Source organism: Tachypleus tridentatus, unplaced genomic scaffold (assembly GCF_004210375.1).
Source record: "Tachypleus tridentatus isolate NWPU-2018 unplaced genomic scaffold, ASM421037v1 Hic_cluster_1, whole genome shotgun sequence".
NCBI classification, from domain to species: Eukaryota; Metazoa; Arthropoda; class Merostomata; order Xiphosura; family Limulidae; genus Tachypleus; species Tachypleus tridentatus.
Genome location: NW_027467777.1, coordinates 5,642,860 through 5,660,309, shown reverse-complemented (window position 1 = coordinate 5,660,309; position 17,450 = coordinate 5,642,860). Strand labels below are relative to the sequence as shown.

The following is a 17,450-nucleotide window of genomic DNA, read 5'->3' as shown; positions in this document are numbered from 1 at the left end:
TCTAATGTGATGTTTTAATAGTATGTCTTATTAAATCTCTCTGTTTATAAGGTATAAATGAGAATTATCTAATGTAATGTTTTAATAGTGTCTTATTAAATCTGTTTACAAGGTATAAATGAGAATTATCTGATGTGATGTTTTAATGGTATGTCTTATTAAATCTCTATTCATGGGGTATAAATGAGAATTCTCTTTCCATTTTTTATTAAAATCCACTATTTTTAAATATGAGTTTTAAAAATATTATCAACAAGTCATGTCTTGTGGTTCTTAAGATTTATTTACACTCATACTTGGAAATGTTTGGAAATATAAAACTATTTATCACAACGTTCTGTGTGATATTCAAATCTCAAGTTTAGACCATGCAACAGTGTTGTCATACTAGAGAAAGTCATACATTAAACCATTCTCAACATTTCTGAGGAAACACTGAATCAGATCTGGATAAATAGTATCCAAGATTTCTTTAATCTATTGGTCAATAAACAAAAGCTCTGGTTTCTTCTAGTCACCTGACAGAGTAAACACACGTACTCCAGAAACTTATTACACTTTTGAACATTTGCCATTGACGGTTGGTTGTCACTGACATCCATCACTTACGACCAGCCTGTTATTTCCATGGAAATGATGATAAGACCTGTGTAGTTCTCTCCACGATATCCTTCGTGCATGTGAATCCTAGGTACATGACATTCCTGTGAAGAGCTTCCACGTGACATGCTGCACAACCAGTCTTACCAGCTATGTACCATATTTAAAAGAAACCAATTAATAGGAAGTCTTTCTTGATGATGATAAATACACTTGAAATAAAAATGTATCTCAGAACAGCTGGTATTAACACTTTTATTGATAAGCAGAGAACAACATTTTGACCTTCCTAGGTCATCTTCATAATGGGAAGTCTGTTTATTTCACTAAGAAAATAAACAGCTTCAGAGAAACTTTGGTCTGTTGTAAATCAGTAAATGTTAAAGTGAGTTCTTTGTAAGTTAAATCCATCATACACAAAATGGAAGAGTTCTGTCTAATGGTTGTACAGATGGTTTAAAAAACCCAACATTTTCATTCTTGTTAATAAGACACTGTGTGTTGTGAAGAATTTGTTTACTTGGTTGGACAACAACACATTACCATGTGTCTCGAGCAATGTCTTTAGATAGGGTGATATTTTCATTTCTTCACAATATATTTCCTGAGATCAGAAATTAAACTAAGGTTCTTATGCAGACCAGGCTGAGCTAATGGGTTAACCTGCTAGTACTTTCTTTTGAAATCTCTCAAATTATTACATTCTTTCCTCTCACAAACAAGAACCATACTCGAGCCTAATTTCAGGGTTGTGGATTGGCTGGATGTTGTATATTTATTATATATTCAATCACCTTCAACCTCTTGCACATACCAGCTACTAATTGAGTCAGTGGAACAGACCCTAGTACTTGCTAGTAGCACACATTTTTAGCAATTCAAACTACTATAGTAATTTAAATGAAAACATTTTCCTTAAAAAGCTATTAACATTGCATGAGATATATATATATATATATATAGAATAATTCATTACAAAGATATAAAATTTATAAAAATTAGTTTCTGTACTATATAATATAGTCTATGAAAACAATGACTACTATATCTATCTACCATCAATGTTAGTTTTGGAAGTTTGATTAAATGTTTTTCAAACCTTTTTCTTTAATATAGAGTTATCTCCAAGTAATTGTATGTTATTTTCTTTCTCTTGCTTCAGCTGCTTTTCATAGTTGGTTCGAAGCTGAACAGTTTCATTATCTGCCTCTTCTTCAATCAATCTTCTAAGCTCCTCTTCTTCTTGTTTCTTCAACTGAGCTTCCTCTTTAGCCTAATATTAAAGGAAACAATGACTGAGAAAACAAGCAGTCAACAAGTTCACATAAAAAATACACATACACTGTTGAGAAAATCATAAAAAATTTCAAAGAATCTGTCTTTAAAAATAATTTTTAAACTTCTGAAGAAAAATTTTTAATTATTTAGCTTTAAGTCACATGAATGATTTTACGATTTCTATGATATCTATTATATAGTTACGTGTTATAAATCAAACTATAAGCTTAACACACATGACCACCTTTTACAATAGAATTCTAACTAACATGATACTCCATAATTACCACAAAGTCACTCCATACAATACATAATATAAATTACTTAAGTGAGAAAGATTATTTTACAACAACAACTAGTTACTTCACTTACTATATATATTGAATTGTAACAAGTATTTCAACCATTAGCATCTATTTTTCCTTTTCTACATATCTTAAATTCTAACAGTTATTTCAGCCATCAACATCTATTATTCCATTTCTACGTATCTTCAATTCTAACAATTATTTCAGCCATCAACATTTATTATTCTATCACTACGTATCTTGAATTGTAACAAGTATTTCAACCATCAACATTTATTGTTCCATTTCTACATATCTTGAATTGTAACCATTATTTTAGCTATCAACATTTATTGTTTCACCACTACATATCTTTGATTCTAACAATTATTTCAACCATCAATGTTTATTATTCCATCACTACATATGTTGAATTGTAACAGATATTTCAGCCACCAACATTTATTGTTCCATCACTACATGTTTTGAATTGCAAGACATTTTAACCATCAGCATCTATTGTTCCATTTCTACATATCTTCAATTCTAACAATTATTTCATCCATCAACATTTATTATTCCATTTCTACATATCTTGAATTGTAACAGTTATTTCATCCATCAACATTTATTGTTTCACCACTACATATCTTTGATTCCAACAATTATTTCAGCCAACAATGTTTATTATTCCATCACTACGTATGTTGAATTGTAACAGACATTTCAGCCATCAACATTTAATGTTCCATTTCTACATATCTTCAATTCTAACAATTATTTCAGCCATCACAATTTATTATTCTATCACTACGTATCTTGAATTGTAACATGTATTTCAACCATCAACATTTATTGTTGCATCATTACATATCTTGAATTGTAACAATTACTTTAACCATCAACATTTATTTTCCATTTCTACATATCTTGAATTGTATCAGTTATTTCAGCCATCAACATTTATTGTTCCATTTCTACATATCTTGAAATGTAACAATTATTTCAGCCATCAACAATTGTTGTCCTATTTCTACATATCTTCAATTCTAACAATTATTTCATTCATCAACATTTATTATTCCATTTCTACATATCTTGAATTGTAACAGATATTTCAGCCATCAACATTTATTATTCCATCACTATGTCTTGAATTGCAACAGACATTTCAGCCATCAAGATTTAATGTTCCATTTCTACATATCTTCAATTCTAACAATTATTTCAGCCATCAACATTTATTATTCTATCACTACATATCTTGAACTGTAACAGATATTTCAACCATCAACATTTATTATTCCATCACTATGTCTTGAATTGCAACAGACATTTCAGCCATCAAGATTTAATGTTCCATTTCTACATATCTTCAATTCTAACAATTATTTCAGCCATCAACATTTATTATTCTATCACTACATATCTTGAATTGTAACAAGTATTTCAACCATCAGCATTTATTGTTGCATCACTACATATCTTGAATTGTAACAATTACTTTAACCATCAACATTTAATGTTCCATTTCTACATATCTTCAATTCTAACAATTATTTCAGCCATCAACATTTATTGTTGCATCACTACATATCTTGAATTGTAACAATTACTTTAACCATCAACATTTAATGTTCCACTTCTACATATCTTGAATTGTAACAATTATTTCAGGCATCAACAATTGTTGTCCTATTTCTACATATCTTTAATTGGAACAATTAGTTCAGCCATCAACATTTATTGTTCCATTTCTACATATCTTGAAATGTAACATTTCAGCCATCAACATTTATTGTTCCATCACTACATATCTTGAACTGTAACAATTATTTTATCCATCAGCATCTATTTTTCCATTTCTACATATCTTCAATTCTAACAGTTATTTTAGCCATCAACATTTATTGTTCCATTTCTACACATCTTAAAATGTAACCGTTATTTCAGCCATCAACATTTATTGTTCCATTTCTACACATCTTGAATTGTAACAATTATTTTAGCCATCTACAATTGTTGTTCTATTTCTACACATCTTGTATTATACAACAATTATTTGAGCCATCAACATTATCTATTCTATTCCTACAATCTTTTATTGTCTTGAAATTTTTACAGATTCTGTATGTATGCTGAATTAAAGTAATCCATTTTTCTCCATCACACACAGATGTTTCACAAAAAACTATATATATAGTTAACAGCCAGCATAACGTGTTATCTTTAGATAGTATGTGTTTGTGCAACATGAAATTATTTCTTTCTCCTGTTATATTTGTAATGAATTTGATCCAATAAAAGTTTTTTTTCCTTTCCAATTTCTAAAAACAATCTGTAGATGATAGAAAAAAATAAATTGCATTTTTAAAACGTATCACTGAATTACAGAAAATTCTTTATTAAAATAAAAACAACTTGTGGAAGTTTAAATTCGGAGGCCAATGTTATAAAAAATGGTAGCCTTCTTTCCAAGTAATTGTTCCATCTTAAAAAAACACACTAAAGACCAGAGCAATTTTGGCAACATTTCTTTTAAATGTGGTCTCATGAACAGCCTCTTCCCTTTGGTAATACATCTGATGTTGAATGGATGCAGAATGAACAAAGTGTAAAAGAAATGTTTCCTTTCACACTTCTCCAAAAATCTTGTTGTGAGGGAAATACCTCCAAAGTCAATAAAAGAATAGAATGGAGTTTTGTAGGCTGAGGTTTGTTGCTAGTGCACTTTTCCATATAGGCTGGGTTTAATTAGTCCATTATACAACAAAGCTACTGCCTACACTTCCAACTGGTTCTGCATGAGAAAGATTATCTGATTCTTACAAAGTAGCATCAATGATATTATTCCATAGAGCACACTTCAATTATTCCAGTTTAAATCTAGAACTGTAGCTATGAGATAAATCATGTTATTGTAAGACCGATTGTTTTCACAGAACTTTATAATCAGTGAATGAAGATACTCTCACAGAATTACACTGAATATAACTCCTACGTGATCACTCAGTACTACAGGCCAAAACAATTTAATTATACAAAGAAAAATTTGTTTTTATAGTATTTGAATTAGTTTTCAGGACCTGTTCAAGTTGTGTTTCTCTTTCAGTTAGCCTCTGTTCATACTCATCTATCATTTCCTGTACAGCCTTCTGGTGTGTTGTTTCCATTTCCCGAATCTGTTGTTCATACGAATCTTGCATAAGTTGACTCTTTTTCTGGAGTTCTTTGTATCTTTCGTATTCTAGTAATAACTTTTGCTTGTAACATGTCTCTACATCAGAAATAATACTCTGGTCAACACAAAATATATGCACATGGTGTTTGTATATTGACTATTACAGACAGGTAGAAATACACTGATGGCTTAACCTAACATACACAGGGTATTCGGAAAGTCACTGTGCACTTATATATTTATTAACAGACGTTTCAATATAGAATACAGGAGGTAAATATGAATGACAATTATAAACAATGTTGAAAGTGACCCCCGTTGGCATCATTACAAGCCTGGATCCTTCTTATTTTGTTTCTAAACACCGCTATCAGTTGCTGGCTTGAAATAAACTGAATAGACATATGATTACAAAACTGCACCGTGACTTTCCAAACACCCTGTATAATAATAAACATATTTATAGATTATCCTTGTTATGTCTGCAATGAAACCCATTTTACAGTTTCTATCAAATTTAAAAACAAGTCAGAATGAATTAAATAAGTTTTATAAACCCTGCAAAAACACCTCAAACCCATTTATACCATGCACTATATATACCTAACCTTCAATGTCAGGAGATATGAAATAAAGATACAGTTTAAATTATGTACTGACCCCCCCTACCTTGGTTCAATATTAATTAACATGTTTTATATCCTTATCCTGGTTCAACATTAATTAACACCTTTTATATCCTTACCTTCGTTCAACATTACTTAACATGTTTTATATCCTTACCTTGGTTCAACATTACTTAACATGTTTCACATACCTACCTTGGTTCAACATTACTTAAAATGTTTTATATCCTTACCTTGGTTCAACATTACTTAACATGTTTTATATACTTATCTTGGTTCAATATTACCTCACATGTTTCATATACCCACCTTAGTTCAACATGACAACATGCTTTATATCCTTAGCTTGGTTCAACATTAATTAACACGTTTGATATACTTCCCTTGCTTCAACATTACTTCAACATCTTTTATATTCTTGCCTTGGTTCAACATTAATTAGCATGTTTTATACACATGCTAATTAACACACATGCTTGGTTCAACATTTCATCAACATGTTTTATATCTTTGCCTTGGTTCATCATTACTTAAAATGTTTCATATACCCACCTTGGTTCAACATCACGTATTATGTTTTATATACTTCCCATGGTTCAACATTTCTTCAACATGTTTTATATCCTTACCTTGGTTAAACATTAACATATTTTATATCCTTAACTTGGTTCAACATTACTTAACATGTTTTATACACATACCTTAGTTCAACATTACTTAACATGTTTCATATACCAACCTTGGTACTTAACAAGCTTTATATGCTTACCTTGGTTCAACATTTCTTCAGCATGTTTCAACATTACTTAACATGTTTTATATACTTTCCTTGGTTTAACATTACTTAACATGTTTTATATACTTAACTTGGTTTAAAATTACTTAACATGTTTTATATACCTACCTTGGTTCAATATTACTCATGTTTTATATACTTACCTTGGTTTAACATTACTTAACATGTTTCATATACCTACCTTGGTTCAATATTACTCATGTTTTATATACTTACCTTGGTTCAACATTACTTAATATATTTCATATCCTTATCCTGGTTCAACATTATTTAACATGTTTCATATACCTACCTTGGTTCAATAACACTCATGTTTTATATACTTACCCTGGTTCAACATTATTTAACATGTTTCATATACCTACCTTGGTTCAATATTACTCATGTTTTATATACTTACCTTGGTTCAATATCACTCATGTTTTATATACTTACCCTGATTCAACATTATTTAACATGTTTCAAATACCTACCTTGGTTCAATATCACTCATGTTTTATATACTTACCTTGGTTCAATATCACTCATGTTTTATATACTTACCCTGGTTCAACATTACTTAACATGTTTTATATACTTACCTTGGTTCAATGTTACCTCACATGTTTCATATACCCACCTTAGTTCAACATGACTTAACATGCTTTATATCCTTAGCTTGGTTCAACATTAATTAACACGTTTGATATACTTCCCTTGGTTCAACATTACTTCAACATCTTTTATATTCTTGCCTTGGTTCAACATTAATTAGCATGTTTTATACACTTACCTTGGTTCAACATTTCATCAACATGTTTTATATCTTTGCCTTGGTTCAACATTACTTAAAATGTTTCATATACCCACCTTGGTTCAACATTACGTATTATGTTTTATATACTTCCCATGGTTCAACATTTCTTCAACATGTTTTATACACATACCTTAGTTCAACATTACTTAACATGTTTCATATACCAACCTTGGTACTTAACAAGCTGTATATGCTTACCTTGGTTCAACATTTCTTCAGCATGTTTCAACATTACTTAACATGTTTTATATACTTTCCTTGGTTTAACATTACTTAACATGTTTTATATACTTAACTTGGTTTAACATTACTTAACATGTTTTATATACTTACATTGGTTCAACATTACTTAACATGTTTTATATACTTACCTTGGTTCAACATTTCTTCAACATATTTTATATCCTTACCCAGGTTCAACATTACTTAACATGTTTTATATACTTACCTTTGTTCAACATTTCTTCAACACGTTTTATATACTTACCTTTATTGAACATTACTTAACATGTTTTATACAAATACCTTAGTTCAACATTACTTAACATGTTTTATATACTTACCTTCGTTCAACATTACTTAACATGTTTTATATCCTTGCCTTGGTTCAACATTACTTAACATGTTTTATATACTTACCTTGGTTCAATGTTACTTAACATGTTTCATATACCCACCTTAGTTCAACATGACTTAACATGCTTTATATCCTTACCTTTGTTCAACATTACTTAATATATTTCATATACTTACCCTGGTTCAACATTACTTAACATGTTTCATATACCTACCTTGGTTCAATATTACTCATGTTTTATATACTTACCTTGGTTCAACATTACTTAATATATTTCATATCCTTACCCTGGTTCAACATTATTTAACATGTTTCATATACCTACCTTGGTTCAATATCACTCATGTTTTATATACTTACCTTGGTTCAACATTACTTAATATATTTTATATACTTACCTTGGTTCAACATTACTTAACATGTTTCATATACCTACCTTGGTTCAATAACACTCATGTTTTATATACTTACCCTGGTTCAACATTATTTAACATGTTTCATATACCTACCTTGGTTCAATATTACTCATGTTTTATATACTTACCTTGGTTCAATATCACTCATGTTTTATATACTTACCCTGATTCAACATTATTTAACATGTTTCATATACCTACCTTGGTTCAATATCACTCATGTTTTATATACTTACCTTGGTTCAATATCACTCATGTTTTATATACTTACCCTGGTTCAACATTACTTATCATGTTTTATATACTTACCTTGGTTCAATGTTACCTCACATGTTTCATATACCCACCTTAGTTCAACATGACTTAACATGCTTTATATCCTTAGCTTGGTTCAACATTAATTAACACGTTTGATATACTTCCCTTGGTTCAACATTAATTAACACGTTTGATATACTTCCCTTGGTTCAACATTACTTCAACATCTTTTATATTCTTGCCTTGGTTCAACATTAATTAGCATGTTTTATACACTTACCTTGGTTCAACATTTCATCAACATGTTTTATATCTTTGCCTTGGTTCAACATTACTTAAAATGTTTCATATACCCACCTTGGTTCAACATTACGTATTATGTTTTATATACTTCCCATGTTTCAACATTTCTTCAACATGTTTTATACACATACCTTAGTTCAACATTACTTAACATGTTTCATATACCAACCTTGGTACTTAACAAGCTTTATATGCTTACCTTGGTTCAACATTTCTTCAGCATGTTTCAACATTACTTAACATGTTTTATATACTTTCCTTGGTTTAACATTACTTAACATGTTTTATATACTTAACTTGGTTTAAAATTACTTAACATATTTTATATACTTACATTGGTTCAACATTACTTAACATGTTTTATATACTTACCTTGGTTCAACATTTCTTCAACATATTTTACATCCTTACCCAGGTTCAACATTACTTAACATGTTTTATATACTTACCTTCGTTCAACATTTCTTCAACACGTTTTATATACTTACCTTTGTTCAACATTTCTTCAACATGTTTTATATACTTACCTTTATTGAACATTACTTAACATGTTTTATATGCATACCTTAGTTCAACATTACTTAACATGTTTTATATACTTACCTTGGTTCAACATTACTTAACATGTTTTATATACTTACCTTGGTTCAACATTTCTTCAACACGTTTTATATACTTACCTTTATTGAACATTACTTAACATGTTTTATACAAATACCTTAGTTTAACATTACTTAACATGTTTTATATACTTACCTTGGTTCAACATTTCTTCAAAATATTTTATATCCTTACTCTGGTTCAACATTACTTAACATGTTTTATATACTTACCTTGTTCAACATTTCTTCAACACGTTTTATATACTTACCTTTATTGAACATTACTTAACATGTTTTATACAAATACCTTAGTTCAACATTACTTAACATGTTTTATATACTTACCTTCGTTCAACATGACTTAACATGCTTTATATCCTTACCTTTGTTCAACATTACTTAATATATTTCATATACTTACCCTGGTTCAACATTACTTAACATGTTTCATATACCTACCTTGGTTCAATATTACTCATGTTTTATATACTTACCTTGGTTCAACATTACTTAATATATTTCATATCCTTACCCTGGTTCAACATTATTTAACATGTTTCATATACCTACCTTGGTTCAATAACACTCATGTTTTATATAATTACCTTGGTTCAACATTACTTAATATATTTTATATACTTACCTTGGTTCAACATTACTTAACATGTTTCATATACCTACCTTGGTTCAATATTACTCATGTTTTATATACTTACCTTGGTTCAACATTACTTAATATATTTCATATCCTTACCCTGGTTCAACATTATTTAACATGTTTCATATACCTACCTTGGTTCAATATTACTCATGTTTTATATACTTACCTTGGTTCAATATCACTCATGTTTTATATACTTACCCTGGTTCAACATTTCTTCAACATGTTTCTCTTGAATTCTTTCAACTTCTTCACTATTGTCATCTTCTCGTTTTTTCATTTCTTTTTCGATGGCCTTATAGAAGAGGTGAAATTAGTTGCTTGTTAACTTTGCAGTACCTTATTAAACACATTACTAAGGTTAGTACAGATGGTGAAAAATGAACACATTATACAGATGACAGATGAAACCATGAGAAACAAACACTATACAGAGGACATTGTAGAGAGTCCATATAATATACAAATAGGCACAAATTTTGAAAAATCAATACAACATACAGAAAATAGTAAATACTGTGAGAAACCAATACATTATATACAGTAGACAATACAGATGGTGAAAACCAAAACATTGTACAGAGAACAGTAAAGATGGTGAAAACCAAAACATTGTACAGAGAACAGTAAAGATGGTGAGATATCAAAACTAGAAACAGAATAGAAGAAATGTAAAGAAATATAGAAAACAATACAAATATGGTAAGAGACCAGAAGACTTAAACTATCAATGATGATAAACCTGTTGAAGTGAAGGTGCTGAGGGACCTATAACATGTAGAATGTCTTATTTCTGTAAAGATGTTTATGGACCTGTAAGAAGGACAGATATCTGTTAAAGTAAAGATGATAATAAACTTGAAGATAACTGAGAGATCTGTTGAAGTGAAGCTGTTCAGGAACTTATGAGAAGTAGAAAGGTCTGTTTCAGAGAAGATGTTAAAAGGATAGATGTCTGTTAAAGTAAATATGATGATGAATTGATAAAAAGTACAAGAGACTGTTGAAATGTAGGTGACAATGAACTGATAGAAAAAATAAATATAGATGATAATGAACCTATGGAGAATAGAGAGTTCCATTAATGTAGAGTGCAGTTGATGATGAACATGTAAAAAACAGGATGGTATGTTGTAGTGGAGGTGATGATGAACCTGTAAAAAACAGGATGGTATGTTGTAGTGGAGGTGATGATGAACCTGTAAAAAACAGGATGGCATATTGTAATGGAGGTGATGATGAACCTATAAAAAACAGGATGGTATGTTATAGTGGAAATGACAGTGAACTTGTAAGAAGGTCTGTTGAAGTGGAGGTGATAGTGGACTTGTAAAAGTCTGTTGAAGTGAAGAGTGACAGTGAACTTGTAAGAAAGGTCTGTTGAGTGGAGATGACAGTGAACTTGTAAGAAGGTCTGTTGAAGTGAAGGTGAGAGTGAACTTGTAAGAAGGTCTGTTGAAGTGGAGATGACAGTGAACTTGTAAGAAGGTCTGTTGAAGTGGAGGTGATAGTGAACTTGAAAGAAGGTCTGTTGAAGTGGAGGTGATAGTGGACTTGTAAGAAGGTCTGTTGAAGTGGAGATGACAGTGAACTTGTAAGAAGGTCTGTTGAAGTGAAGGTGAGAGTGAACTTGTAAAAAGGTCTGTTGAAGTGGAGATAACAGTGAACTTGTAAGAAGGTCTGTTGAAGTGGAGGTGATAGTGGACTTGTAAGAAGGTCTGTTGAAGTGGAGGTGATAGTGAACTTGTAGAAAGGTCTGTTGAAAGTGGAGGTGATAGTGGACTTGTAAAGTCTGTTGAAGTGAAGGTGACAGTGAACTTGTAAGAAGGTCTGTTGAAGTGGAGATGACAATGAACTTGTAAGAAGGTCTGTTGAAGTGAAGGTGTGAGTGAACTTGTAAGAAGGTCTGTTGAAGTTGAGATGACAGTGAACTTGTAAGAAGGTCTGTTGAAGTGGAGGTGATAGTGAACTTGTAAGGTCTGTTGAAATGGAGGTGACAGTGAACTTGTAAGAAAGTCTGTTGAAGTGGAGGTGATAGTGAACTTGTAAGGTCTGTTGAAGTGGAGGTGATAGTGGACTTGTAAAGTCTGTTGAAGTGAAGGTGACAGTGAACTTGTAAGAAGGTCTGTTGAAGTGGAGATGACAGTGAACTTGTAAGAAGGTCTGTTGAAGTGAAGGTGAGAGTGAACTTGTAAGAAGGTCTGTTGAAGTGGAGATGACAGTGAACTTGTAAGAAGGTCTGTTGAAGTGGAGGTGACAGTGAACTTGTAAGAAAGTCTGTTGAAGTGAAGGTGAGAGTGAACTTGTAAGAAGGTCTGTTGAAGTGAAGGTGAGAGTGAACTTGTAAGAAGGTCTGTTGAAGTGGAGGTGATAGTGGACTTGTAAAGTCTGTTGAAGTGAAGGTGACAGTGAACTTGTAAGAAGGTCTGTTAGTGGAGATGACAGTGAACTTGTAAGAAGGTCTGTTGAAGTGGAGATGACAGTGAACTTGTAAGAAGGTCTGTTGAAGTGGAGATAACAGTGAACTTGTAAGAAGGTCTGTTGAAGTGGAGATGACAGTGAACTTGAAAGAAAGGAAATTAAGGTAAAACAAGGTTTAATTTTTGAATCAGAAACATAAATGGCATTAAATCCAATTTTTATATCTCGTCTACAGCAGTAAGAGAAATACTACAGTAATACAAGTTGAAAAGGACTTTCTATAGCATAATCATTATTATGAAATCGCCTGACCCTTATAAAATTTTTAATAAAAATGGGCAAATAGCCATATAACCTATGTATACAGGGAGGTTTGTCAAAATGCCATACCTCCATGCTGTATCAAACATCTCCTCAATGCCAAAGAATATTGATACAAGATGTTGTCATTTGAGAAAGGATTCTCTGATTGACATGTCAAGTCAAATCAGGTGGTTCGTAGTGGAGCGCTCTCATTGGAACCCACACTGGGTGGGCCAGAGGAGGTTGTTTGATTAGAGGAACCAAACAAGACAAGCATTAACCATTATCTCGAAGGTCTTACAGAGACAGCTCGTCAAAGCAATTGGATGGTAGTAGAGGTGAAGGCAGGACTGGCAGAGTAATCTACTTTCTTAAATACTGTTAGTTCTACAACAATGTGTAATGACATTCTTTAGAAACTCATGGAGACTTGGTCCTATAGTACATTACTACTTGATCCTTACTCTGATCTTCACTTTCAGGTCATCAATTTCTTGTTTGTGTTTATCTATGATCTCTTTCATCCTCAGAGAATGGTTCATGTCTCTTAATCGAAGCTGGTATTCATTTTCTAGCTGTAGATGTTCCACTTCATGTTTCAGTTCCTGGATTTTATTAACCTTTGAAAAATACACATTTTAAGGATTAGGCTTAGGGAATATCTTTAATATATTAATGCTGAATCATTTAAACAAATTATTACTATTCTTTCTAACCAGTTGATAATATTCCTTTAGTTTTTATTTACTCTAAAATACTGAAACAAAAGAACAATGTAACACCAGTTTCTGGATTTATCAGTCTGTATTAGTTATAAAATAAATAGTAAATTGATAACATCTGGGATATCTAGTTCCTGGTATATAGTCAGATCTGATAGTGAATTTAGCCACATTTAGTGAAAACAAACAAAAACCATGGGCTTACATTTAATTATAGTATAGTATTAAAGTAGTTACTTTGTCATAGTATAATATTAGTTACTTTATCTACCACTTCGTCATAGTGTAGTATTAATCTAGTTACTTTGTCTAACACTTTGTCACAGTGTAGTATTAAACCAGTTACTTTGTCTACTGCTTCATCATAGTGAAGTATTAAAGTAGTTACTTTGTCTACTCCTTCATCATAGTGTAGTATTAAAGTAGTTACTTTGTCTACCACTTCATGATAGTGTAGTATTAAACCAGTTACTTTGTCTACTGCTTCATCATAGTGTAGTATTAAAATAGATAATATAACATTATGGAGCTACCACTTCATCATAGTGTAGTATTGAACTAGTTACTTTGTCTATCACTTTATCATAGTGTGGTATTAAACTACATAATATAACATTATGCAGCTGCCACTTCATCACAGTATAGTATTAAACGAGTTACTTTGTCTATCACTTCATCATAGTGTAGTATTAATCTAGATAATATAACATCATGGAGATACCATTTCATCACAGTGTAGTATTAAACCAGTTACTTTATCTACTTCTTCATCATAATGTAGTATTAAAGTAGTTACTTTGTCTACCACTTCATGATAGTGTAGTATTAAACCAGTTACTTTGTCTACCACTTCATCACAGTGTAGTATTAAACTAGATGATATGATATTATGGAGCTACTGCATCATCATAGTGTAGTATTAAACCAGTTACTTTGTCTACTGCTTCATCATGTTGTAGTATTAAACCAGTTACTTCGTCTGCCACTTCATCATATTATAGTATTAAACTAGTTACTTTGTCTATCACTTCATCATAGTGTAGTATTAAACTAGTTACTTTGTCTATCACATCATCACAGTGTAGTATTAAACTAAATAATATGATATTATGGAGCTACTGCTTCATCATAGTGTAGTATTAAACTAGTTACTTTGTCTATCACTTCATCATAGTACAGTACTAAACCAGTTACTTTGTCTATCACTTCATTATAATGTAGTATTAAACCATTTACTTTGTCTACTCCTTCATCATAGTATAGTATTAAACCAGTTACTTTGTCTGCCACTTCATTATAGTGTAGTATTAAACAAGTTACTTTGTCTAACACTTCATCACAGTGTAGTATTAAACTAGATAATATAACATTATGGAGCTACCACTTCATCATAGTGTAGTATTAAACTAGTTACTTTGTCTACCACTTCATCATAGTATAGTATTAAACTAGTTACTTTGTCTATCACTTCATCATAGCGTAGCATTAATCTAGATAATATAACATTATGGAGCTACCACTTCATCATAGTATAGTATTAATCTAGATAATATAACATTATGGAGCAACCACTTCATCATAGTATAGTATTAAACTAGTTACTTTGTCTACCACTTCATCATAATATAGTATTAAACTAGTTACTTTGTCTACCACTTCATCATAGTATAGTATTAAACTAGTTACTTTATCTATCACTTCATCATAGCGTAGCATTAATCTGGATAATATAACATTATGGAGCTACCACTTCATCATAGTATAGTATTAAACCAGTTACTTTGTCTACCACTTCATCATAGTATAGTATTAATCTAGATAATATAACATTATGGAGCAACCACTTCATCATAGTATAGTATTAAACTAGTTACTTTGTCTACCACTTCATCATAGTATAGTATTAAACTAGTTACTTTGTCTATCACTTCATCATAGTGTAGCATTAATCTAGATAATATAACATTATGGAGCTACCACTTCATCATAGTGTAGTATTAAACCAGTTACTTTGTCTACCACTTCATCATAGTATAGTATTAAACTAGTTACTTTGTCTACCACTTCATCATAGTATAGTATTAAACTAGTTACTTTGTCTATCACTTCATCATAGTGTAGTTTTAAACCAGTTACTTTGTCTACCACTTCATCATAGTACAGTACTAAACCACTTACTATGTCTAACACTTCATCATAGTGTAGTATTAAAGTAGTTACTTTGTCTACTGCTTCATCATAGTGTAGTATTAAAGTAGTTACTTTGTATACCACTTCATGATAGTGTAGTATTAAACCAGTTACTTTGTATACCACTTCATCATAGTATAGTATTAAACTAGTTACTTTGTCTAACTCTTCATCATAGTGTACTATTAAACTATATAATATAACATTATGGAGCTACCACTTCATCATAGTATAGTATTAAACTAGTTACTTTGTCTAACACTTCATCATAGTGTAGTATTAAACTAGATAATATGATATTATGGAGCTACTGCTTCATCATAGTGTAGTATTAAACTAGTTACTTTCTCTACCACTTCATCATAATATAGTATTAAACTAGTTACTTTGTCTATCACTTCATCATAGCGTATCATTAATCTGGATAATATAACATTATGGAGCTACCACTTCATCATGGTATAGTATTAAACCAGTTACTTTGTCTATCACTTCATCATAGTGTAGTATTAAACCAGTTACTTTGTCTACCACTTCATCATAGTACAGTACTAAACCAGTTACTTTGGCTACCACTTCATCATAGTACAGTACTAAACCAGTTACTTTGTCTACCACTTCATTATAGTGTAGTATTAAAGTAGTTACTTTGTCTACCACTTCATGATAGTGTAGTTTTAAACCAGTTACTTTGTCTACCACTTCATCACAGTGTAGTATTAAACTAGATAATATGATATTATGGAGCTACTGCTTCATCATAGTGTAATATTAAACTAGTTACTTTGTCTATCACTTCATCATAGTACAGTACTAAACCAGTTACTTTGTCTACAACTTCATTATAGTGTAGTATTAAACCATTTATATTGTCTACTGCTTCATCATAGTGTTGTATTAAACCAGTTACTTTGTCTGCCACTTCATCATAGTACAGTACTAAACTAGTTACTTTGTCTACCACTTCATTATAGTGTAGTATTAAACTAGATAATATAATATTATGGAGCTACCACTTCATCATAGTGTAGTATTAAACTAGTTACTTTCTCTACCACTTCATCATAATATAGTATTAAACTAGTTACTTTGTCTATCACTTCATCATAGCGTATCATTAATCTGGATAATATAACATTATGGAGCTACCACTTCATCATAGTATAGTATTAAACCAGTTACTTTGTCTACCACTTCATTATAGTATAGTATTAATCTAGATAATATAACATTATGGAGCAACCACTTCATCATAGTATAGTATTAAACCAGATAATATGAGATTCTGGAGATACTGCTTCATCATAGTGTAGTATTAAACTAGTTACTTTGTCTATAACTTCAGATAGTGTAGTATTAAACAAGTTACTTTCTCTACCACTTCATCATAGTACAGTACTAAACCACTTACTATGTCTAATACTTCATCATAG

General features: G+C 30.8%; 1 protein-coding gene across 1 annotated transcript in view; it reads right to left on the bottom strand.

Moving 5' to 3' along the window:
* Positions 1 to 499: 499 nt before the first annotated feature.
* LOC143242004 (cilia- and flagella-associated protein 57-like) overlaps positions 500 to 17,450 on the bottom strand; it is a 65,954-nt gene continuing 49,003 nt past the window's right edge. Inside the window, exons 4-8 of the mRNA XM_076485347.1 lie at positions 13,570 to 13,725; positions 10,583 to 10,676; positions 5,252 to 5,442; positions 1,700 to 1,873; positions 500 to 750 (exon numbers count right to left, since the gene is read on the bottom strand). Of these exons, the coding sequence (XP_076341462.1) occupies positions 688 to 750; positions 1,700 to 1,873; positions 5,252 to 5,442; positions 10,583 to 10,676; positions 13,570 to 13,725 (678 nt within the window). The 3' untranslated portion in view covers positions 500 to 687. The remainder of the gene's footprint in view (positions 751 to 1,699; positions 1,874 to 5,251; positions 5,443 to 10,582; positions 10,677 to 13,569; positions 13,726 to 17,450) is intronic.